Here is a 26,680-nt window from a genome sequence, read left to right on the forward strand (position 1 = left end):
CACAGAGTTGCCAATTTGTATTTGATTGATCACAACTTTAATAATTCATAACTTTCTTATTTTCATTCAGAATTTGCTCAAACTTTCACTCACCTGATTTTCTTATTATTCTGCCTCTATCGAAACAAACTTATTTTGGGGGTGGACTTTCCCTTTAAGAAACACATCAGAAAATATACAAAAGCATGATGAAGTACATAATATATCAAGCCGGTGATTGAATATAACACAATAAAAATGTTTGTAAAACAGTTTTAAATTCTGCAGTTCAAGAAAATTCAAATACAGACATGGCTAAGGCACTAAAATCATGTATCATTGAGTTGATTAGTTTAACAGAAGCATTCATCAACGTCTTTGGTCCAACTGCGCAAAGGCCGACACAAGAAAGTTTAAATCTGGGCCCCATTTCACAAACATCATCATCAGTGACAAATGATAGTTTTTGTTATGAGCTAGTGAAATCCTTGCTTCTGATTGGTTATCAGCAGATTTGTCACTGATTTTTGTCATTTGTCATTGAATAAAGGCTTTGTGAAACGGGTCCCTGTTCACTCCTTAAGCATGCAACAACAGTTTGCAAACCACTAAACAGGTTAACAGTACTTACTCCAAACATGAAATAAATAAGACTACTTTCAATGCAAGCTTTACCACATAAAAATGATATCAAAGACAAATATGTTTAAAACATTGCAGCTCGGATGCCATTTGACAAATGGAAACAACATGTGAGCAGCCATTGTGCATATGGACCCAAAGGCATATCATCCTAATCAAAATATACAAAAGCAAATACAAAGCAGTACCAAGTCCTAAACGAGGTATAGTTTGGTTTACCGCACATACTTCTGTGACAACTGCTCCAGAGGCAAGTTTGTACACTAAGCGATATATCCTAACTTCTACTCTGGACCAAACACAACATGTACACATTTATTTTCTTGCAGCATACAAGATTGTGTAATGCCAAGAATATTCAAAAGAGGTGAAAATATTTTGAATTTTCAAATTGGCAACAATGATAAAATCAAAATGTTTACTATCTTTAATAAAACAAACCATAATCTTCGTTCCTATCTCTCCCAGGTAAACAGGTGAAATTTTTCTGTCACACTCGTCACTTAGGGAAAAATACAGCAGTGTTGCCAATTTGATGAAGAAAGGATTATTTATTTAGTCCTTTACAAAATTGGCCACTATGGGACAATAGTTATTTATCAGTTCAAACATTCACAGTGACTTGGTGTGGGACCCCCACTTTTTGCTTAAAATCTTCTAATAAGAAATGAAGAAATACTGTACATAACTAATAGCCTGCAACCTCAAAATACAAATCAAAGTACAGGAGCAGATGTTTGATTGCATATCTTACAGGCATAATGCACTTGAAATGATAAACAATACTAGAATAGCAAATGTACTAATGTGAAGTATGAGTTTTAGGTCAATAAAGCAATTTAGTAACATAAATATAATGGGGAAAAAATATGGCAAAAATGGAAACACAAACTACATGTAAATGGAGAATTACAAATCGCAGAATACAATAATTACAATATAATTGCAATTTAGCATGATCATGAACATGTGTATAAATTGACATATAACTGTACTAATATTTTCCAAACACAGAGATAGAAAAAGAGTATAAAAATACAAGATGAATCTGTGATATATGTTCAAGTTTGATTTGAGTGCTACTCATTAAAAAATGCTATGCAAATTATCAATGTATGGAGATGGCACTAAAGTAATGTTGGACTGAGGTTAAGATGTTTAGGCTAGAAAGAAAAAGATCAGAAAAAATATACAAATTGTGTACATACTGTGTAGAATAAGACCTATCTAGAGCTATTAAAAGAGTCTACCACTGCCCTTTCTTCACCATTACCAGTTTAGCAGGCCAATAATAACCATGTAATTGTAGCATTTTTTGAGAGTCACATTCTTGTATTGGGTGAAAAAAGAAAAGGAGATCTGGCACAGGGCGGCGAAACAGCATTGCGTGTTTGATTTTTAATACCGGTAATCAATAAAAAATAAAATATTAAAAAAAAACCTACCACATCACAACCATCATCTCTTTTCTTCCACCACGCACACACTGCCACACTAATGTTCAACACCAGAAACATACTGTACAATGTACATCTAACTGTATATGTATCTACCAATTTAAGAAAGACATTAAATAATTTTCTTTGAATAAAATCAATGTAAAGCACAAGAAATCATCCTTCTACACGTACATCTACATCTAGAAAGACCAGTGTGCATTCATACACCTCTCCTCTACATCTTATGTCTTAGTTCTACCCATTTTGATTTTTGATGTTTGAAATTTGCTCACACTGGTATAATCTAGTTCATAATACTAGTGACTAAAGAAAGCGTGATAGACTCTATACGTTTTGAATGATATGAAATCTCCCGAACATTGTCAAAAAAATGATATCAAACATCATTAACATAAGAAACAGAAAAGGTGGCCACTGCAGACAGGTGGCCTTTCTAGACAGGTTCTATGACACACACTTCGTTCTCAAGGGAGACAAACTGCATGACCATTCTAAGAAGGTGGCCTTTATGAAGAGGTGGTAACTACGACAGGTATGTACAATCATAAATTCTTCTGAACTTGCTACAATAAATTTTGAAACAAGTTGACGACGGATGATCAAACACATGACAAAAAACGAATATCAAAGACAGAGAAATCGCCCAATAGAAATGGAAATCAAATACCTTAAAACCAAGAAATCTGGCATGCATGAAACTTTCGCAAATTTTACAAGTGGTTTGAATTCAAGAAAGTATCACGCGGTGAAATATCAAAATTAGATCGAGTCACAATGATTGCAACATGCATTCACAGAAGAAGAAAAATTGTGAAAATGGCAATCATTATTCAACGTGGTACAGTTTGATGTTGCAAAACATTCTTGTTTTACAGTTACCCCTGACTAAAGACAAAACAACATAAATTGGAACTTTCTCAAAATGGATGGATAAAGAGCATTCATATTCTATTCATAATCTAAAAAAATACAAAAAAGAATACTACAAAAAATTTAAGTCACATCAGCTGATCATTTGTTGTCTAAAACGAAACCTTATTGCTCTTCTTTACCTTGCCGCGACGACATTCGACAAGTCTAATAAACTAGAATCCATAAAAAGACATCACATGTGCTTGTTTTAGGGTAAATCAAAGGTAGAGATTTATCCCATTGTTCAAGACAACATAAACATCAAATAATTTGATTTATTTGCGGGTTAAATTGATTGTATACATGTACAGTAGCTCTACTAGAGCATCTAAGAACAAATATTACCAAAAGATGATACTCATAAAATAGATTGTTTTTCATAACTCGATGATGTTTGGTAAAATATGGGACACAAAATTACCAAATACCTTCGATTTTGCCAGTTCAACCTCACAGGAAAAAACTTATCGCATAATTGTTAATTGAAAACTCCAAATCGATTAAAAATCATAAAATGCTTTTGTATTGTCTACCTCAGATAGAAACAAAATTGATATATTTATATCCTTGTATTTAGATATCTCATTAAAAGTTTGGGTGCCTCCTTGAGTGTGAAGTCCTGTGTTGATTTTAGGAGGTATTCACAATCAGTTGTCAGAAGCAGCATGTCATACTGTTTCTCATTCAAAACCTTTCACACGTTCTTCAATCAACATTTGGAAAAGGCTATCACTAAAAAAAAATACCACCTCTGCTTTGCCTTAGGTACTCTTAACTTATCAAGTCGAGCGTCTTAAGGTCCCATTTTTGTGACTTCTTTCCGTTGCAAGCCTGAACGCTAGGCTCCTCCTTTGACTTGTCGCTCAGATCAAGGCACAGGCCACTGCTGTGTTTCATCTCTTTCGACTGCAAAACAAAACATTCAGAGAAGAAGAGAAAAGAAATATAAGTGTTATTATTTCAAAGATGCTTAGGAGTGGGCTCTGGAGAATTTGACACCGTTTGGGTTTTTACCCCCAAACGGGTGTTGTCAATAACCAGGATTAGCTATCCACTCCCCCATATGGTAAAAGTTAATATCTTACTTTTCTCTCACCTTAAGACTCTCTGAGAGACTAGGGGTTATTTCTTGAACGGACTAGGGGTTTGCTGTGTGCAGACTTGTAGACCCATTACTGGTATTTCCACCAAGTCTGGTGTCAGCGAATTATAGACTGCTACACATGGCATCTGACAACCATTTCCCTTTTAAAGTTAATCCAAGAATCTTAGAAAGTCCTGACAAAGAATCCTGTGACTGATTCCTTTTGCCTGGCTCGCTCATGATAGGGATTCAAAACGCATGGCTCCAAAAAGAAATGGACAATCGCAATATCTTGCAGGACCACAATGAGAATAACTTTCACCCTAAAATTAATCTCTAAAACCCCACCCCTGAACGATTAATTGTAAACAGGATTGGTGTAAAGACCTATAGTGTTTTACTTGAAACCCAAATAAAGAAATAGGGATTTTTTTTAGCCCTGCTTCATTTGTTTTTAAAGAAAGTCATCTTTGATGCTAACACGTACAGAAGAACCTTGATATAATGGCTTTGGAGATAGTTTAGCCCTTCTATTGGCCTAATTGTCCTTATACATGTTTCTTAAGTTCTTTGAAATGTACATGTAAGGTTAAACCTTTCTGCAGCAGATGCTAATCTCAAAGATTAACACTTTCAATACCAGATCATGCTCTGGTCCTGCTTTTTACGAAACACACAAACAAGTTAATTAATTTTCTTAACACGGTATTACTAAATCATTGGCACATACACAAATACGTTTTTAATAAAGACATTTGAATAAACACGTGGTTACACACTGGATGACAAAATGATAGGGAGGTATTCTAATACATTAACACTTACACATGAACATGTAGAGGAAAAAGTAGTCCGAGGAACATAAAGGAAACATTTTTTAAAACCCATTGTTGATAGAATAAGCACATCTGCATACGTAAGGCTCGTCCAGACATGATGCGGTAAATAAAACCTCCACCAAAAAAAAAAAATTGGTTGAATGTGTGAATATATGGCAAGTACACACAACAAAGGTCCTGCAAGTATTCAGTTAGCTCTGTGTTATAAGGCATGAAGCGTATTATACTTCACGTCATCATTTAAAAAACAAACGCCACGGTTTACAGCTACACATCTAAACAAGGCTTGATAAAGGAAAATGAAGCTTTGGGAGTGAGAGAAAGGAAAATAAACCATTGCAGAGAGAATATATACATGTACCTGTGCATGCTTAGAGAAGGGGGAGGTAGGGGGGGGGGGGGGGTAAAGGCCCTTCTTTTAAACCAAAGACTCCAGATATACTGACAAAAAGAGTAGCAGAAAGCTCAAAAACTATGTTCCCATATAGCGATGTTTCTCATCATATCTAAGCAATGACAGAGTAGGGTTCCAAACTCTGATATTAGACAGTACACCCATGCATCTCTAATGTACAGTGTTTTGTGAATAATACTGTTTTGACAATTACTATCATTTTTCAGAATACCACCCCAGGAGTTGGGAGATGGAACTACAGTATATCTACGATTGCATGCTTTTCTGCAAATAAAGCAGGAATGATGTGAGTTGGGAATCTACTAGAGAGTTAAAGTTCTTTTTGGAAACCTGCGTGAATGTCCAGGATTGACTCAGGTGCTTGAGGTAGGCATTTGGAAAGTAAACAAGCAAAGTATTAAAAAAAAAACGGGTTAGAGTAATCAATGCATCAGGTACGTGTAAAGCCAACCGCACACTATACGAACCTGCCTACGTCCCCATTTGGGAAGATTCTGCAATGAGCATTCATACATGTAAAACATGTACAATCTTAATAATAGAGGTTTGGAATACTTAGTAACAAAGCAAAGTCGGGCTACTGCAAACTTCCTCGAAGGAGAAACCTTGATCGGCACAAAATCTTTGACGCAATTTCGGTTGGACTATCATCTACGATTCGAAACAGATTTGGCTTTTAACCCCAACTACATCATTTGTGATTGTTAGTATTCATAACGTTATTCTGAACCATTACCAGGATATATATTTGTTTAGATTCCCATATCCAAAGCCACAGCAGTTTCTTTGAAAATGAGATTGCAGAAGAATCATATAATTTGCGGTAGGCATAAGAGGTAATAAAAAGTGCAATTATGGAAATGTCTTTTGATATTTAAATCATTGAGGGCCCTTCACATATTATGCAGATAATGCTGTTTAGTTTTATTTATTTATTTTTTTAATATTTTTTTTATTTTTTATTTTTTTATTTTTTTTATTTATTTATTATTATTATTATTATTATTATTATTATTATTATTATTATTATTATTTTTTATTTTTTTTGGGGGGGGGGTTGTATGTGCCTAAATTAATGACAAAAAGGAATTTGAAATAAAAAAGCAGCTTTGCACAAGCAAGGACCAGCATACTCCTTATCTGCATGTTATAAGCTGAAGAAATGTGGGTTGGGGGTTTTCAGCCGCATACCGGTATGTGAACGAGGTATAATGTCAGAATTTTAATAGTAACAGGTGCAACGGTAGGTGGGGCAATTGAGTGCAGGTTACAAAAGTTCAGGGATATTGAAAGAAAGGTATAGACTAGGTGGATTATTACTACATAATAATAAGATTTCAGCTCACTCAACATCAAGCTTCCCATGTGTATATACAATCAAACCTGTACATAGCGACCGCCCAACGGAAACACAAAAAGTGGTCTTTGTAGACAGGTTCCTTTAGTACATGTTTCAATGAGAAACCATTTTCAAGGGGGAAAAAAAATTGTATTTTCTTTGTAGACAGTTGGTCACTAAAGCAGGTTTGACTTTATCAATACAAAATGTAAGTTACTAAAGCTGACCATGAAGTAAAGAAAAATATTTAAAACTCACATTCAAAATGTCTGTATTCAGCATTTGTTCCCCCCCCCCCCCTGCCCCTTCCAATTTCCAAAGCTCATTAGAAGCGCAGGGGAACGTTACATTATAATGTGACATGTGATAAATGAGAGCATTTTTTGTTTACCCAGGGAAGGCTCATCAGCATCAATGCCGTTCTTCCTGAGGGTACTGAACATACTACTACCCCAGTGATTGCCAGGTATCCATTAACACCAGGGGGGGAGTGGCAAATGCGGATTAAAGGTACTATGTCCCTTTTGCAGCCAACCTTAAATGCTGTAGAACTTTGCAGGAATTATGAATATGTCATGTATGTCCTATCTGTGAAATTTAAACGTTAGCAGTGTCCTCATATTCAAATTATGCAAGGAAACCCGTTTACTTGCTAGACTTCGCTGTCAGACACTTGAGTGACTGACTGGCTTTTTTTCTTCTTTGGTAATAACATACATAAAATGAGCTGTAAAGGATACATGAGCATTTGTCTACATCAATAACCCACTTCTTGTGATGGCCAAGATTAAACTGATTGAATCTTTGCGCAGCATAAAACGTATGACCATTCGGTACAATTGTCTGAAAATCAAGACTATTACTTTTGGGCTCTATAGCCCTAAAGTCGATTTGACAACTAATAGTCATTATTTTCCCACTTGAAGACATTTTCAAGCCCCACCTTTTTTAGGGAAGTTCTAAATTAGTATTATCTTTCAAATGCAGTTGGAATTTAACTTTTTCATTTTTTTGGCCTGCAAATGGGACATAGTACCTTTAATGTCTTGATAAAGGACGTTAATGCTGGGCCGAGATAATAAACCATCAACCCTTGGATTGCTAGTCAAGTAAATAAACCACTTAACCACGAAACCTCCAGAGAGAACAAAATATTATTCATCCTTTCATTTTATCATCATTAGCAAGTTTCTTTATAGAAGTTATGAATTCTGAACTTCCTCTGAACTATCTTACCTTTTCATCATAGTTCCAATGTTGATTTCCTCCCTGCATATGGCAGCTCAGCATCATGACGGGTCCTCCTCGCGCTACATCCAGACAAAGATCGTCATGCCTCAACTCGTTGTTCTTGGTAAAGGCCCAAATCTAGACAAAATGGTAAAGAGCGAGAGAAGAAGGGGGGGGGGGGAAGAAAGGAAGAAAGAGAGAGAGAGTGAGAAATAACAATTTAAACTACAGTCAAATCTGCTTTAGAGACCACCTGTCTACAAAGACCACAATTTTTGTTCCCTTGAAAAATGGTTCCTCATTGAAACGTGTACTAAAGGAACCTGTCTACAAAGACCACTTTTTGTGTTTCCCTTGGGGGGTTACTATGGACAGGTTTGACTGTATATCAAAATGCTGTGACACAATTTGCAAATATCATGGAGGAGGGTGTTTACATGATTATTATGCACATCTCACATCTTGTTTTAAACAAACAATTATCACTCTATCGGTGAAAAAAATGGGCAAAATCTAGTCCAACTAAAAAAAAAATTGCATCGCCTAAACTGATAAAGACTGTATGTAAAATGCAGGGGAGGAGAAAGAGGAAGAGCGGGGTGGAAAGAAAGTGATATTGAGAGAGACAGACAGACAGAGAGAGAGAGTGAGAGAGAGAGAGAGAGAGAGAGAGAAAGAGAGACAGAGACAGAGAGAAAGAGAGACAGACAGACAGACAGAGACAGAGAGAGACAGAGAGAGTGAGAGAGAGAGAGAGGGAGAAAGAGAGACAGAGAGAGACAGAGAGAGAGAGAGAGAGACAGACAGACAGAGGCAGAGAGAGAGAGAGAGAGTGAGAGAGAGAGAGAGAGAGAGAGAGACAGAGACAGACAGAGAGAGAGAGATAGAGACAGAAAGACAAATAGAGAGACACAAAGATATATACAGACAAAAGTAAAGACAGAGAGAGAGAGGAGGACAGACAAACCTGTTTTTACCTGGTTTCCTCCTTGCCCATGGCATCCATACAGACCCACTTTATTACCAGCCTCCTTCATCATAGTATCCAGACAGACATGAGCCTCTGTGTTCCTCACCTGATGGAGACAAAGGAGAGGATAGGACATGAAAATAAACATTCATTTCCTTCCCATTGGCAATATGGTTAAAAATTAACAAATAGAACAGAAAAGTAAATAATTTAAAAATCTGAAGGAGGCAAAACCTGGTAAGAAAGCATTTGTGTTGGGAACAAGTTACTGGTTAACCTCACTAAACACTGCACAATGTCAATGCAATGTGACTGTTTAATCTTTCTTTTGTTACAAGTTCCAATTGGCACATCCGCAGGCTTGCCAAATGTGCCAATTGCCACAAACCATTATTGTCTATAAACAAATGGATGGGAGTGTGCACTGCAAAAAGGATTGCATAATGACCCATCTACAGTCTCAAGTGACTACATGACAATCCTTTTATCAATTGTATGTAGTACATGTTGCTTTATCCAGGAATTTAGAAATGAAGTAGAATCTGTTGGTAAAAATATCTCTTAATAAATACCATGTGGCACAGGGATACTGTTGAACCAGCACATACACTATATAGAGTTAAATAGCATAATATCAGGGAGATGACAAATTAAATCATTGATTCTAACCAGAAGTACCCAAGATCTCCCTGATGATGGGTCATTATCGTCAAATGTCCACAACCTTTGACAGACAAAAACATTAAAGACAGACACTCTAAGACCCGTCCCAATCAACCGCCATCCGGGTACTTACTTCACCCATGAACTGGTAGTTGACTGGCCACGATGATTACGGATAGATGTTTTCTAGATACCACTTGAATCTAAGACCCGCCCCAATCAACCAACCTCCGGGTACTTACTTCACCCATAAACTGGTAGTTGACTGGCCATGATGATTCCGGATAGATGTTTTCCAAATACCACTTGAATGACTTGCAGCTCAGGCTCTTCCTTAGGTTCAACCGATCCGAGATATCTCCTGGATCCGTCTTGGCCACAGAGGGCGATATCCTGTAGTAGAAGTTCTTGTACTCGTCCAGCCAGACCTCGGCAAGTCGCTTGTTGTTCTTGTTGACGTAGTTGGTGCCAGGGGGGAAGTGGTAGGGAGACTTCTTGCGGAAAACGTGGCCCACGTGGGAGCAAGGGATGAACTCCAGCTTACCGCCACACATCCACAACTAAGGAAAAGGGAGAAAACAAAAAATAAAAGGGTAAACCATCAACAGAGTTATATAAACCATGCATGCATAGGCTAAAAGCAGTTCCCACTACAATGTACGAACATTGATGCTAATGCCAAGCAAGGGGGACCTGAAAAAAAATACCAAGAATAAATCCCCAAAGATAGTGACAAGGCAACTTCAAAGGCATTAAATGTAAAAAGTTGAGTGTGGCAAATATAATCTAGTATTATTTATATAAGGCTTCCAAGTGGTACAATGAATCAGTGTATTCAATATCTTTAGCACAGTACCCGGACGTCTGTTCAATATTGTTTTCGTATTGCTCAGTCATCCAGTAACTTCGATCATGGATATCGAAATCATACAAAAATAAAGCCACATTTACAGCGGCAATTCAAATTTTGTTATTTCGCTAGTCAGCCTTATATAGATTTTAGTAATAATAACATTATATGGCTTTGTTTTCATAAGATACAAGAACATATTGCTCTCGCTAGGACAATATCGGAATTGTCAACTCGTCCAATATTGTCATAGCTTGAGCAATACATTCTTGTATAGCACTCAAAACCATCCAATATTATATAAATATCTTGCTAAAGGGTATCAGTGCTGTGGCAGCAATTTGAACCAATATCATGTGACCCATTGTCTGACAACTTCTCCACTTTATCCAAGCATCTCTTTTCATACAGGTTTCGGTACCAATAGATAGAAAAAAATTGGATCCAAAAGAAAAAGTGAATAACATCTGCGAATTACTAATAATAATTTTAAAAGTATGACTTACCTTGAAAGACAATTCCAGATTCTCTCCACCCCAGATGTTGAAGCCAGGATCGTACTGTCCTAGCTCCTCAAAGTAGCTCTTGTCTATGGCAAACAGACCACCGGCCATTGTGGGAGACCTGAATAGGAGGGTAATAATCAATGCAAATCAGTGATGTTTAAGCCCATCGAACATTGTTTTTAAAACTAATTCTGATGTACTCCCAGTGAAGCTGCATCTAACAAAAATGTGATCATTTAAAGTTTGGGCCAGCCAATTGAAAAGAAAGTAGCATAGATTTGCTGAAAACCAAATACTGGTAGCCTGAAAGCAAGGAAAGCAAGATACTGTTCATACACTTGTACATATTAAGACAAAAGTATCCTGAACACCATGGCACACCATAGACCCATCATGATAAGTTTTTGATGGATCATGATTGTTTACTACTGCATTCTCAAGTTCCCTATGCTTAATACAGACAGGGATCTCTCAGTTTCCATACATAATGGGTGAAGAAATATCATAGTTTAGGTTATATACCTCATTTTAAGATTCTTTACTAATCCTGTCTTCTGATTGGTTGAAAATGCAGTCATGTTCTTAACCATGCCCGCTAATTGAAATTCATAGTCATTTTTCCCGGCTCTACCGGTTTATATCCATTTTTCATAGCACTTTTTCCATGGCTGTGAAACGTGACGTCATTTTGCTGCGATCCCCAACCATGCCCGCTAATTGAAATTCATAGTCATTTTTCCCGGCTCTACCGGTTTATATCCATTTTTCATAGCACTTTTTCCATGGCTGTGAAACGTGACGTCATTTTGCTGCGATCCCCATTTTGGTTTACGTGTTACCGTATAAGTTTCTTTTGTGCGATGAGATGGAAACCTAAATGGGTGAGTCAACATTTTCCTTTTTTTCGGTATATAAAATATATGTTGACTGCTTTTAATATTCGAGGCATAGTTGTTTCTATAGGGTCTCGGGAAACTCACAACCTGCTATGACCCCGCGGCGCAAGCGCCTTGGGGTCATAGCAGGTTGTGAGTTTCCCTTGACCCTATAGAAACCACTATGCCTCTCAAAGCAGTCAATATATCCTTATGATTGGTTAATAAAAAGCTTTCTGATTTCTTTCTTGATAGATTCCTGTACACTGTGCGCTGATTACGGTTGCCGGAGCTAAAGCTAGGGTAATAATTTCCAAAGCTCTTTGGAAGTGAATAGAGACGTTATATGATGCATATATATTTAATATTATTACCTGACTGGTTCAGTTGGATCTCCTTTCCTCCTGATCTGTTCCCTCTTAGGAACCGGAAACCACTTGAAGAAGAGGGACCAACCAAAGCCGCCCATCTGAGGGTCGTTACCGTGCTGGTACTGAAAGGTGTCATCACTGATCACGTCGATGACCGGGCAAACAGATGTCGTCCTAAAATGATTAGAACAATAGCAATATTGTTAAATAATAATAATAATAATATAATAATATTGGATATTTATATAGCGCACATATCCACCCTGCAAGGTGCTCAAAGCGCTCCAATATTACCCCGGCTCTGCTAGGCTACCGATTTCGGTGCTCACAGCATTCAAGGAATTCCTTCCTACCAGTCCCCATTTACTTCACCTGGGTGGAGTGTGGCAAATGTAGATCAATGTCTTGTCAAAGGACATTAGTGCCGCGGCGGGATTTGAACCGCGGACCTTGTGATCGACAGTCCAGCAACGTATCCACTCGTCCATGACACCTCCAGACTTTGGAAGATTAATATCTTGATGAGAAGTCCTTCCTCCAACCAATCATTGCAGATAATATATGTCAGAAGAGGGGTCAACTGAAACCACCCATCTGAGGGTTGTTACCATGCTGGTACTGAAAGGCATCACCGATCACGAAAATGACCGGGGAAACAGACTGGGTTTTGGATCGGGTGAAACAAGGAGAATAATAATAGAATGAGACTTTAAGCAGATTTTCTCGAAACAATCATTGCAGAAAATTTAGGCATTAAAGCAGAGAGAAAGAGATTTAGAAGAGGGATTTTGAAGAAGAAGAGGAGCCAATCCAAGCCACCAATCTCAGGGTTGTTGCCAGGCTTGTACTGGAAGTGGAAGGTATCATTGCTGATCACATCTACATCTATGTCAAGGCAAAAGGACATTGTCCTGGTATGGACAGAGCAACAACAAAAATTAAATTAGAAGAAGAGTTCTGTCAGACTGAAGATGAAGTTATTGCATGTGAAGAAACTGTGTAGAATTCATTAGGTAAAGCTTACTTAACTTTGATGGCAACGAGTAGTGCAGAGGTCATTTGTTTGTAAGTCATCCATTTGTGATATTGTGAACACTAATATCTTTTATTCTCATAGCTTTTATTAGTGTCCTGCTTCAAGTGACAAATCTTGTTTTGTTTACTTCTAATTATTTTTCTTCACAAGCTTCACAATCTGACAAAATCTGGTGCCGTATTCAATTCAGTATGTGGATTAAGTCAATATGTTGTTCAGCATTTTACTTGGCTAATATAATGGTGCGCAGCTTATGATGACTGTATAAACACCATATCCTTGCCAATCAAGGCCTCACAAATAATTGGCTTAAGTCTGCTAGGGAGCTGTCTTAAATTTAGGGTAATATACTTTAAATTAATATCAAAGTTGGCTTTGTATTTTATCCAAGTCCAAAACTTAGAATTAAACATACTCATATTTCTAACAAAAGTATTGAATATCAGCTATGATGCTCATATTTCTTATTAAAGACACTTTCAAATAATATTAAATACAGAAAACTGTACAAAATCTAAAGTCAGCCTGGCTACACCCAACAGATGGTGTCAGCTACTAGCAGAGAGTAACATGACTAGCCTGTGAGTACATACCACATGTTCTCTATCATACTGTTTGTTTTAAGAGCTAGATAGGCGGTACAAGTACAGTCAAACCTGTCTATAGCGACCGCCCAAGGGAGAAAAAAAAACGGTCTTTGTAGACAGATTTCTTTAGTACATGTTTCAATGAGAAACCATTTTCAAGGGAAACAAAAAATGTGGTCTTTGCAGACAGGTGGTCACTATTAAAAGCATAAAAAAAAACTCATTTGATTTTACACAGGTCTAATGCCCACTTGGCTCCAGAAAGACAATATAATTTTGCATACGTGTACATGTAGAATGAACATGAACATTTCAGTACCGGTGTACATGACATGACTAAAAATGCATGCAAATATGAATACCGATCAATATAATGCAAATATCTATATTCTTTTTCAAATACACAAAATGTGCATGAAATTTCCTGGCTTTATTCTGTAGTAATCAATGAGAATATTAGCAATAAAATGGACAAAGTTTATATGTGTCTCTGAGACAGTTTCAAAAAATTCCCACCATTCGCTTCAGTTTTTTTCTGTAAGGAAACTTGCATCCCATAAAAAAGTTTGGACAATTACTGTTTAAAACAAATTACAGTTAAATTGTCTATTTTATGGGAAGCAAACAGCAAAACTAGACCTGCCTATAAAAGAGATCGGTAATTTGAAAGCACTGTTAATGGATGTGCTTCATATCATCCAGAAAGAAAGCAGGAATACAATAATAATAATAATAGTATCGAAAATGAAAGCAGCGGTCGGTGTTCAGTTTGAGCAGGCCACTCCAGAGTGTCATAGGTAATTATCACATCAGTACGGTGCACTAACTCGCAGCTGGTGCATAAAACTTGACGCAGGTTTCATTACCGGTAATCAGTATTAATGAACGCTGGCATTCAGGAAGTGTCAACTATTTACAAGCATCTGAAAGAAAAAGAAAGTATTATTGATGGAGATGATGACACACAGCATTTCAACATGGCTTCATATTTTTCTATGAATTAAAAAAAAAACTCAAAGGCACTGGATCCTCCAATAAAATCATTACATATATTTTAACATTTCCTGAAATACAATGTACCATAAAACCTACATGTATCATATGATCTAGGAGTTGCAAGTTATATAACACATATGAGTTGTGTTGTGCTTTGTGATGAAATTTGGTAAATTGCAATGCTTGATGTGACAGCGCCTTAATTTTATACTTAAGTACTTTTGAATCAATAGAGAAGTTTTCAGACATGCCTGACTAATAAGTCCTCCGCACACGTGTACAAATGAATATTTTTTAATAGTCAGTCTATTCTCAAGGAGAGAATATAAGCACTACCGTACTGTTGCCCTATGGGGACTGCATCTCTGTAGACTAGTACACTGCATCAAAGTGCTTTGCTCTCCTGACCTTCCATGACACAACAATAGGGGTTATTACATCGACTTCCTGGGACTTCCCCACTGCTCTATTAAAGCCCCACTGCACTACTTATAGCAACTTGCGCCCTCTATATAGCAAACAATGCCTAATCGGTGCCTGTTGGTCCCCCATGACCCCCTTTTTCTTATGTTGAGAGCTGATTTGATGAGATAACCAACTGTCAGTGACCTTGCAGGGAGGTCTAATCCCCCTGGCCAAACTAGTACAGACAAGCTTTAAGGAGAACTGACCCAACAGAATAACTTTCTGAGAGATTTATTGCACTCTTGCCCATCGATCTACAAGATTCCCCACCAAAGTGTACGAGAAAGGCATAAAGCAAGAATAAAGTACAGTTTCTCAGCAAGACATGGGCATCGCCATTTTCTTGATTGCACCATGAAAAAGGACATTACTGTTGAACTATTCGCAAGTGAAATGCAGACATACATGTAGACACAGACACATTCAAAACTCACTACCGTTATTATTAAAAGCACTTGAACCTATCAGTATCAACAGGGATACAAAATATTGTGAAATATTGTGCCACAAAACTTTACACAACACATCCTAACTTGCACCAAACGAACATGTACATATGAAATGTACCCACATCTGTAATGAGTCAGGCCGAGTGAGGGTTCCCTGTTTAGCTTCATGACAAGTGAATTCTTGGAGCTAGGGGGCGGGGTCGGCTTAGGGATTGTTATATGAGCTGTGTGGGTCAATATCTCTGATTTGTTTTCCAGAGTTCAGAGACACTGAATTGAAACAGTAGTGTCTTTGTGAAAGGCATGGAAGCGATACACACTAATTGCCAACTGCATTTATATTCAGCTGTCACTCTTTGACCTCACAAATTTTTGCATTTTTCCACATTCGATGTCATTTGTTCACAAATACAAGTTGAATACATGGTATTCAACACAACATTTTTAAAAATATCACAAGGTGCAAATGTGTTAATTAATAACCAATGAGATTTTTTTTCACGAGAATGTCCTGGGGTGTTGCAAAGACTGGTGTAGACAGTCTACTTTTGTGGAACTAACGCATTTACTGTGAACAGGGAACCCTGGGCTGCAGACCAGAACCATGCCCGTAGGAAATAGGAAGTTAAAGAATGTAATTAGGATGTTTCATTCACAGCAGAACTTGGAAGGTCTATTGCTAATCTTTTGGTCTACAGAAATGTGAAATTTCAGCAAAGATTCTTTGGTTCCAAATAAGAAATTGCAGTTTTTGTGCGTCAAGTAATGCCTGGCTGGAATGCTCCCCAGGGAGTGGAGATTTTGCACACAGTGTGTGCAGGCAAGCACTGAATCCAATGACCGGGGTGATAGTATATCTGTAAAGCGCTTAGAGACATCAGAGATGTATTAAGTGCTATATAAAAGCGAAATATTATTATTTACCACCATTTAACCTTTATAATTAGAATGGGGTCATACTGTACCTGTCTTCAGCGATCCTGGCAAGCATGGGCTCCAACCATCCTTCCGTCACCTCACAATGAGAGTCCAGGAAGGTAAGGACCTGTCCCTTGGCCACGGCTGCCCCTGCCATCCTGGCTCGGATCAGACCAGAGCGGCCCTTCATCTTCACAACGTAGACGGACACGGGTAGCTTGGCGATGTAATCCTCCAGGCTTTTTCCTAGATGTTCTGTGCAAGGAAATAGCAAATTTCATAAAATGAATCGGTACATAATCAAAATCAAAATTGAATTAAAATTTAAATTCTGTGACAATGTCATATATTCAAATTCAAAGTTGAAACTGAAAATGATTTTAAAAGTACTTGTAAATATGAAATTCAAATTACTAAAAAATATTTAAAGACATAGGATCATTCCCTATTATCAATAACTTAAAAATAAAATTTTGAATTTACTGCTTCACAGATGTACATGTACATGTAGGTACTCTAAAATTTTCCTAGAATATTTCAACTCACATCGATTTCTTATTATCACCAATTTAAATATCTATTATTGACCCATTTTTTGTTTTCCTGTAATTTGGTGCCAAGCCGATCATGTATTGAATGGAAATGGAGTGAAGGAGAGAAAAGAGATGGAGAGGGAGAAAGAGAGAGAGAGAGAGAGAGAGAATGGGGTAGACAATGGACAATATCATGTACCCCAGTAGTTCTGTGTTCATTTTGCTGTAATTATATTTTTGTGAGAGGCTGGTTTCACTCTACTTTTTCCTAAATATACTTTCTAATACCATTACCCAATTACCATGCATCCATCACTGCCAAGTCCGGCAGTCCTTTGGCAAGCTTTAGGTTTAATAGCCTGCAGGGACAGACTCTCTGTGATAATGGACAAAATTCACAAAGCCTTGAGCCTATACATGTACATGTAGATCCTAACTTTGCAAGTCAAACTGACTTCCGAAGGAGCAGCCTTTGTACTGGGTGCATTCAACAGTCTTCAAGTTAAGACCCTGTATGAGGCCTAAAAAAAAAATGTTGTATTGCCCTTTACACTGTAGGTGCCTAAACATGGGTCGGTCGGTCGTAATTAAAAAAAAATACTCCCTCTTTGGGCTGATATTTCTCAGTTTTGAATGTTTTTAATACATTTTTTTCCGAAAAAAAATGGTAAAAAAAAAAAAATAAATAAATAAAAAGCCGACCGTAGATTTCAAGATTTTGGGGCCGGTCGCAAAGGGCAAAACAACTTCTTTTTTTTTAGGCCTGATATACATGTACATGGCAATGAAAGACTTATTCACAAATAGAAAGGTGAAATTTGCACTTGGGTTAAGACTAGTAATAAACTGTTATATCTGTCCTATTGTATGGAGCAGAAACATGGACAATAAGCAAGGTCATGGAAAATAGAATAACATCTTTTGAAATGTGGATTTGCAGAAGAATGATGAAAATTTCCTGGAAACGAATGAAAACCAACAAAGAGATATTGCACAAGGCAGGGCGTAAACAAATTGCACTGGTAGGATTGGTTAAGGAGAGAAAAGTCAAATATGTTGGTCATGTTAAAAAGCACCAAAGCCTCTTAAAGGTACTATGTCCCATTTGCAGGCCAAAAAAATGGAAAAGTTAAATTCCAACTGCATTTGAAAGATAATACTAATTTAGAACTTCCCTAAAAAAGGTGGGGCTTGAAAATGTCTTCCAAGTGGGAAAATAATGACTATTAGTTGTCAAAGCGACTTTAGGGCTATAGAGCCCAAAAGTAATAGTCTTGATTTTCAGACAATTGTACCGAATGGTCATACGTTTTATGCTGCGCAAAGATTCAATCAATTAATCTTGGCCATCACAAGAAGTGGGTTATTGATGTAGACAAATGCTAATGTACAGTGTACCCTTTACAATTCTTTCACGTATGTTATTACCAAAGAAGAAAAAAAGCCAGTCAGTCACTCAATAGTGTCTGACAGTGAAGGCTAGCAAGTAAACGGGTTTCCTTGCATAATTTGAATATGAGGACACTGCTAACGTTTACATTTCACAGATAGGACATACATGACATATTCATAATTCCTGCAAAAATCTACAGCATTTGAGGTTGGCTGCAAAAGGGACATACTAGGATGTGTTGAAGGGAAGAGTGGAAGGAACTAGACCGAGAGGGAGACCCAGAATCAACTGGGAAGAGAATGTCAAGAACTGGAGTGGACTAAAACTACAAGAGTGTACCAGAATGGCAGAAGATAGAGTGAAATGGAGAGATCTTGCAATCAACCTCCGAACCGGGAGAAGATATAGATACATGTAGAATTGTAGATACATGTAGATAGAGTAGACCTGTGCTACAATGGACATGGGTTTGTGCTACAAACTACTTGTGGGCCTCCTGAGGTCACCTTCTAATTAGCTTGGTAAATCGTACCATTACATGTTGAGTTGTTCGTAGATTAAGTTACTGTCAGGATATGACTTAATGTGGACCTCTGAGAATTTCCATGTACAATGTACCAGCAAATAACAGGTTACACATCGGTTCTTACTGACTCGATTACAAAATATTTGTCAAAACTTGGCCAGTCTACAGCCTCAGACTTTTGTTACACCTGTAACGTAAGGACTGACACTGGTACTTGATACAGTTTAGATCCACTTGCAAGATAAGTCCCTCGAGGCTTGTTCACACAATGCAGTGAACAGGAAGAAAAAACGTGAAGGCGACAATATAGAAACTATTTTATATTTGAATGGCAGTTGTGAGTGGGGGAGGGAGTAATTAGCTGCACTTGATAATGGCCTCTTAAAGATAAAGGCCAGTTATGGTCTTGCGATTGCATTGTGAAAGAAATGTTGTGGAATCGCTCAGAAAAATTTGATCATCTAGCATAATACTCTAAGTATTGGTGTGTACTGCAAGGTTCTGGAATCATCAAAATGAAATTTGGCCCAGTCTCGGTAAAGTTACAAGCACTGCACACAGAAAGAGGTATATGGGACTACATGTACGTGGCACGTGCGTTATCTATCAGGTCCAAATAGATATAATATTTAACCAAATATATCAATTAGTAGGCGGTTTCTCGGCAAAATTTGTATCATTACATATTAGTCAAAACATATTCTTTCACATGATTGGTAATAAGAGCTTCCATTTCATTTTTTGAGAGGGGGGCGTTTCCAAAACTAGTCTTTACCTTTTAACATATACAGTACTCAAAACTGGTACTTCATACAACTGAAGATAAGTCCTTGAAGGCTTGTTCAAATGATGCAGTAAACCAAAAGAAAAAATGTGGTGATGGCAAAATAAATGGCAAATGCTAATGGGGGGTAATTAGCTACAAATAATAACAGCCCCTTTGAAGGTACCACACTCAGGGTCCTGCGTGCAGAAAGATACTGGTATGTAAAATGCACTACATGAATGCCTACATCGTTGTTTTTTTTGCAGCGAATTTTTATGAGGCTTTGCTACGGCATGTGTCAATTATGACTATGCACTTGTTAAAAATAAAGTGATCATTAAACACTTTGGGGTTTTTCAAGTGTTGCAAAGGAATCTACATCTATAGACTACAACTTGGCACTGCTTGTGATGTTTGTCACATCACGTTAATGATCATTACAGCATTTGGACGCACATGAATATGTATGTGTACACAGCAAGTACATGTACATGTATGTAGTGTTGTCTGAAGTCTACCAAAAGCAGATATTTTGTGTCATATGAAACTATATTACATTTGCTGCATATCACATAGCCTTCACTGTGTAGAGTATATGGCTACTTTAGCTCTAGGTTTCACAAGACAGTTCATAAACTTGAAAGGGAGATGGTGGCCAGTTTCCACGAGCAGTACATGGAGCCCATAACTTTAAAGTTAAATCTATGTCCTGTTTAGCCCCCCCCCCCCCCCCCCCCCCCAACTTTTTGTATATGTTTCTGTCAGAAAATATGCACCCATCTCCCACCCCTCCAACAGAAAGAAAAAAAAGTTTTACTTATAAGCAAAATGCATCAATGTGTGTACTTTTCAGCACTCAATGCATTCGCAACTTTCTACACAACATCTTGATTCGCTTTTAAAAAATCGGAAGGTTCTGAGAGCTTGAGGATGTTCCTTTTCTTAAAATTGCAGCTTTTCTACAAGCAAACATCATTTGCCCCTTTAAAACTGGGAATTAATTCACAAACATTTGAATAAGAGATCAACGCCAATCAATCTCTCTTCTGGCGTTGCGGCTTTACTCAGACTCCCAGAGGAAGTCTTCATATGGAGAGAGAGATAGGCCCATGGGCTAGACATGTCAATCATCCGCCTATTTTTAGATATATATTCAAACACTGAAAGTATGGTTGCTTTAAAAGGACCAATCAAAAATCAAATTTCATTTTTTTTCTCTGAATGTTTTGAACCCAATGCCAGTATGTAAAGCCCGTCTGTACTAGTTTGCCCAGGGGATTAGACCACCCAGCAAGGTCACTGACAGGTTGCTATCTCATCAACTCGGCTCTCAATTAACATAAGAAAAAGAGAATTATGGGGGACCAACGGGCGCCACTTAGGCATTGTTTTTTATATAGAGGGAGCAAGTAGCTACAAGTAGTACAGTGGGGCTTAAAAGGGCCAATCAAAAAACTGTTTTTGTTGTCTTTGTCTGATTGTTTTGAATCCAATGCCAGTATGTTAAATTTGACATGTCAGCTTCAAATATTACTTCTGTAAGTTTCGTAGAGAGAAAAGCAAGCTGAAATACATTCTACACATGTATCCATAAAAGAATGTTAAACCAATGTGTTCTTTGACCTGTTGACGCAATGGACGGATGGTAATTTACACTGTATGTTTGGCTTGGGTTTCGGTGGCAGGATTTTTATATGATAGATCATTTACATCTTTACATACATGTATGTTGTCATACTCCTTAACCATTACCCCATAGACTGCAGGGCGAAGGTTCTTGGGAGTGATTTCATACACAGAAGCTGTAAAATTTTGTTGATATGGTTCAAATGATTTTATTTCTCATGCAAAACATAATACAATGAATAATTATATTACAAAACTATGCAATGAAATGACAAATATGATAGAAAAAGCACAAGAAAAGAGGAACTATTACTAGAAGCAGAGCTTGTTGAAGTGTTAGTTCCTCAGATGCTGTTTAACAAATAACACGAACAAAGTATGATTAGAAAATAAATAAATAGAACAAATATGTAGATAAGAAATTATAGATTTTGGGGGAATAGACAGTTGAATATTAAATATGAGTAAAGATTTGAGTTTTATCCATTGGATCATTTCAGTTTTGTAGATCACCTTTGATCTGCTTTGCTGCTCTATAAATTATTTCAATTTATTTATCGTTAATGGTGATGGGTACTGTTTAACATTATCTTTGAAGTTATTCAGCCAGCCAGCCAAGCTGAAAATTGCCATCTGAGGCCCCTGGATTTCAAGGCGTCAACAAGTTGCTATGACTACAGTAGCTTGTACAAGCAGATCTTATCATCATAATTATGAATTTAGTTTAGAATTACACAATTTTGGCAGTAACTGTTGTGAATGCAGGCAAGACAATAACTGGTTTATTGATGGAAGGTATTATTCATGTAAACAGTTGAATTTCCAGTATATCCAGGAACTGTGCATTTAAAGCCCCTCTAAAGAAAGTGTTGGGGGCCCCACAAATTTAATGGCAAAATTTCACGGAAATTGTATCATAACGTAAAAGAGGACAACATTTAAGGCACATTTCTGCAAGGAATTTCAAAAAAAATGTGTTTGAAGTCGAATATTGATGAATGAATGCAAAATTGAAGTTTTCTGCATACAACAGAAAACCCAAATTATCTATTCTTTTATCAATATTTGTCTTCAAACACATTTTTTTTTTTTTTGGGGGGGGGGGGGGGGGAATATTTGTAGAACTGGGTCTTAAATGACATTCTCTTTTTAATACATTATGATACAATTTAAGTGAAATCTTGCCATCAATTTTTTGGCAAATTAGGGGCTCCCAACACTTTTGAGGGGCTTTCATTTTCAGCATACCCAGAAACTGTGCATTTAATGGTGGGGGGGGGGGGTGGAGGCACAGTGCATCACATACTTGCTTACACCAGCCAGACTGGATGGAATTCTAATCATTTGAATGCACATATTAATCTTGCACGGAACAAAATCTCTCATCCTACTGCCAGGATGATATCGCAATCACAATTTGGGGGGGGGGGGAGATGCCTGCACAGACTGTGGAGCATTCAGTTTGCTTGGAGGATTTTGTTTGCATCCTCCTTGGTACATATATGTGGGGGGGGGGGGGCAGATGAAATGAATTCCTAATAGAAATTTACTCTAATCAGCTTTACTATTCTTTTCACTAAGACTAAATTACGAAGACAGTTCAAACATGAACTTGTATAATATGAAAAGTTGCATTTTGAAGAAATTACAATATCTTTCAAGTATATTGAGAATGAACAATTACTAGTAATAACCTGGGTAAACTATCACACTTTTCCAATTTATAAACACCACTTCACCACTTCAAATTTTATCACTTCCCATATTTTCAAATACCACAATGTATTAAAAGTGTGAACTTTTTGGTAAGGTTTTTAATGAATTAGTGATCATCACTAAGCGTCGGCAAATGGTTCAACTGCTATTTCTGGTGTGTGAGGGCCCTCCCCTCAAAGCCTCTTGATCGCTTGCCCTGGTTACATCTACATGTATGTAGGCTTACATCCATCAAACTATTTATTTTCAATGATGTCATGATCTCTGCATGTCGGCCATTCAAACAAGCTGACTTCATTCGAGAAAGGAGCAATTCCTTTCTCAAATCTGTAACATTTAAAGGAGTAGTCCACCTTCGCAGTAAGTTGATGTTTCAGAAATATCACAGAAATTAGTACTGCAGTTCAGTAATTCTAAATACCGTATAAATTTCATCAGCCAGCCATACAGAAATCATCAGGAGGCGCGATGGCTTAGTGGTAGAGAAGTGGACTCGTAATTCCCGGGTTCAAAACCAAATCGATGCTCTAGTGCCCTTTGGTAAGGCATTAATCGTCATTACCAAGTCATTTTTTAAAGGTATTTAACTGATCATTGCTTTTAATAGACCCAGAATACAATACAAGAGTTTAAGTGCAAGAGAAAGTGACACTTCTGGCACTGACAAACAAATGAATATTTCATACGCCCCTCCAGAACTTCTGGATCAATCTTTTTTCATCTCGGAGAATCATATTGTCAAGTGTCCGTGGCTCTATCATTATCCCCTGAATTGTTAAGTAAGGGATGATTGAATTTTAAGTCCTTAAAACTGACATACCGCAGGGAAACCTTGTTTTTTAAGATGGGTCGAAGAAGGCAGGTCAGGTCTGTCCCCATAGCTGTCTTCCATTAACTAATTCTCAATGAAGCTGTAGTGCCCGCTGCAACACAAAAGTGTTCTCCTGGTTTCTAGAGCGGCATTAACACTGCAAAAATCTATGAAATTTTGGCAGACGTTTCAAAAACCGCACTCGAGAGATGGACGTTCCTATTTCGATTTTTCATTGTGTTTGCCAGTAAAGACAAAACACCAGAATGTGGGAAAAATCAAAGATTGCAATTGTGGGAATGCCTGCATGGAGATATGAGATAGAGATCATTTTCAAGGCAATGACTTTTCAGAAAGATGTGTGTCAAAAGCTCCTTCTGGCCACTCACAAAGTCAATACTACAATCTATATTGACATCAAAACTAATGCACCAAGACATACCGTCATAATTGAGGCAGTCGCCAACCAAATTATTTACAAAAAAATATCCTTACTTCTCTATTTTGATACTGATAACAAGAAATATCTGTCTCACCACTATTTTACCCCTACAGCAAAACTATAATCTATAGTCAAACTTAATTGTGTTATGTCCAGGGTTCGATCCAGGTTAAAGTTTGAGGGTCTGTGTGAGTGGGCCCCCACTATTTAAATTTCAAAATTGGAGGGAGGGGGGTGGGAGGGGTCTGGGCATTACAATTTAGGAGCCCAGTGTGATGGTCTCCTCTTAGTGTTGCACCCTGCCTATGTTGTTTACATGTACATAGATCTGTCAATATTCTATGAGTGTTGAACACTTGTGCTCATACGACACACAGAATAATTCATTAAAAATAAATCAGCAATCACCGATCATTTGGGCAGAGAAAATTATAACAACAAACAGGGGGGGGGGGGCATGGATAATACCAAGAGAAAGCCATACCAGGACTTTGCCAGGATTCACAAAGTCATCTGAATCAAGAGAATACCAAATAATAGGAACAGAGATTGGGCCGCTACCAGTTGTCACACCTTTATTATACGGCGGCCGCCAAAACGGACGGCATTCTTTGGCTATCGGAAAACTGGCAGCTAACTTCATTCTGCCAGTACACGTCTTTCCTAATCACCTATGCTGGGCAGAGTGGACGTGCCTCATCAAGACACTTTTATTTCTTTATTCATGAAGATCAAAACTATCTCACAAACAGGGATTAAGAGTCAAACTTTGCTCTCGAGGGACAGGAATAAGTGATGAAAATCGTGTTTTGAGTGAGAACCTATTTACATCTTCTTACAGGCATCCTGTTTTCTTGATGTAATCCTCTTTAATGGGGGAAATTGCCTCTGGTTTTCTCACAAACTATACAAAATAACAGACAACTTCAACAAATATAAGTGTGATAAGAAATTGTGGGAGGACATCCCAAATGCTATCAGATTACGGTTTAGAGAAGGGTGTTAACTCATATACTCTGACACAGTTAATGCCCCTCTGGCTCCGAGCACTGAGATGAAATAATCTTATGTCTTCAAGTTTTAAAAAAAAAATTCTCATCGACAGCATCAAATAAAACTGTGATGAGAACTTCTGGAGGAGGATGCCACCAGCTATAAGTACTACATGTCTCTTCTTTCTTCAAGATGAAAAAAAATGTTGGTGTAATTTGTACAGCTTTGCCTGGACAATTAAGCCAAGCATGCAAAACATGAAAGCTAACCCATAGGAAAGAAATGAGCCTGCCGCATACTCCTGCGGCAGACTTGCCGCAGATCTGCAGCAGACCTGCCGCAGACAGTCATCTTTTTCACATGCAAATTAGTTTTGCCGCAGACTTGCCGCAGACTTGCCGCATACTCTTTCAGTATGATGAAGAGTCTGCGGCAGGTCTGCCGCAGACTTGCTGCAGACTTGCCGCATACTCTTTCAGTATGATGAAGAGTCTGTGGCAGGTCTGCCGCAGACTTGCTGCAGACCTGCCGCACACTCTTTCAGTATGATGTAGAGTCTGCGGCAGGTCTGCCGCAGACTTGCTGCAGACCTGCCGCACACTCTTTCAGTATGATGAAGAGTCGATCTGCAGCAGGTCTGCCGCAGACTTGCTGCAGACTTGCCGCATACTCTTTCAGTATGATGAAGAGTCTGCGGCAGGTCTGCCGCAGACTTGCCGCAGACTCTTCATCATACTGAAAGAGTATGCGGCAAGTCTGCGGCAAGTCTGCGGCAAAACTAATTTGCATGTGAAAAAGATGACTGTCTGCGGCAGGTCTGCCGCATACTCTTTCAGTATGATGAAGAGTCTGCGGCAGGTCTGCCGCAGACTGCCGCAGACTTGCTGCAGACTTGCCGCTTACTCTTTCAGTATGATGAAGAGTCTGCGGCAGGTCTGCCACAGACTTGCTGCAGACCTGCCGCAGACTCTTCGTCATGAATATTTATATTGGCAATATTATATTGGCAATATCGATATTACCAATTAGGTAATACCAATAGATATCGATATTACCAATTAGGTATATTCTATTCTCAATTGTATTAACTTCATCACATTGATCATTTGAAGTGTATTCAAGAGTAACATTTAAAGTGACACAGGCTCGTACACATATATATACTAAATATGTATATTGTTTCTTGGTTAGTAATCATAGTTTCTTCGTTAGTAATCAATATATCTATTGCTTAAACGTGAATGTAATTGTAACATGATCAGACAAAATAATCTATTTATATAATATT

At 37.8% G+C, this 26,680-nt stretch overlaps 1 protein-coding gene across 2 annotated transcripts in view; it reads right to left on the minus strand.

The window, feature by feature from the left end:
- Nucleotides 1-252: 252 nt before the first annotated feature.
- LOC755000 (polypeptide N-acetylgalactosaminyltransferase 13) overlaps nt 253-26,680 on the minus strand; it is a 58,648-nt gene continuing 32,220 nt past the window's right edge. For both annotated transcript variants that reach the window (XM_030990111.1, XM_030990110.1), the window contains exons 5-11: nt 16,634-16,841; nt 12,139-12,309; nt 10,890-11,007; nt 9,776-10,093; nt 8,878-8,976; nt 7,907-8,038; nt 253-3,899 (exon numbers count right to left, since the gene is read on the minus strand). In XM_030990111.1, coding sequence (XP_030845971.1) covers nt 3,765-3,899; nt 7,907-8,038; nt 8,878-8,976; nt 9,776-10,093; nt 10,890-11,007; nt 12,139-12,309; nt 16,634-16,841 — 1,181 coding nt within the window. In that variant the 3' untranslated portion in view covers nt 253-3,764. The remainder of the gene's footprint in view (nt 3,900-7,906; nt 8,039-8,877; nt 8,977-9,775; nt 10,094-10,889; nt 11,008-12,138; nt 12,310-16,633; nt 16,842-26,680) is intronic.

Source organism: Strongylocentrotus purpuratus, unplaced genomic scaffold (assembly GCF_000002235.5).
Source record: "Strongylocentrotus purpuratus isolate Spur 01 unplaced genomic scaffold, Spur_5.0 spur5_scaffold_19, whole genome shotgun sequence".
Taxonomy (NCBI): Eukaryota; Metazoa; Echinodermata; class Echinoidea; order Camarodonta; family Strongylocentrotidae; genus Strongylocentrotus; species Strongylocentrotus purpuratus.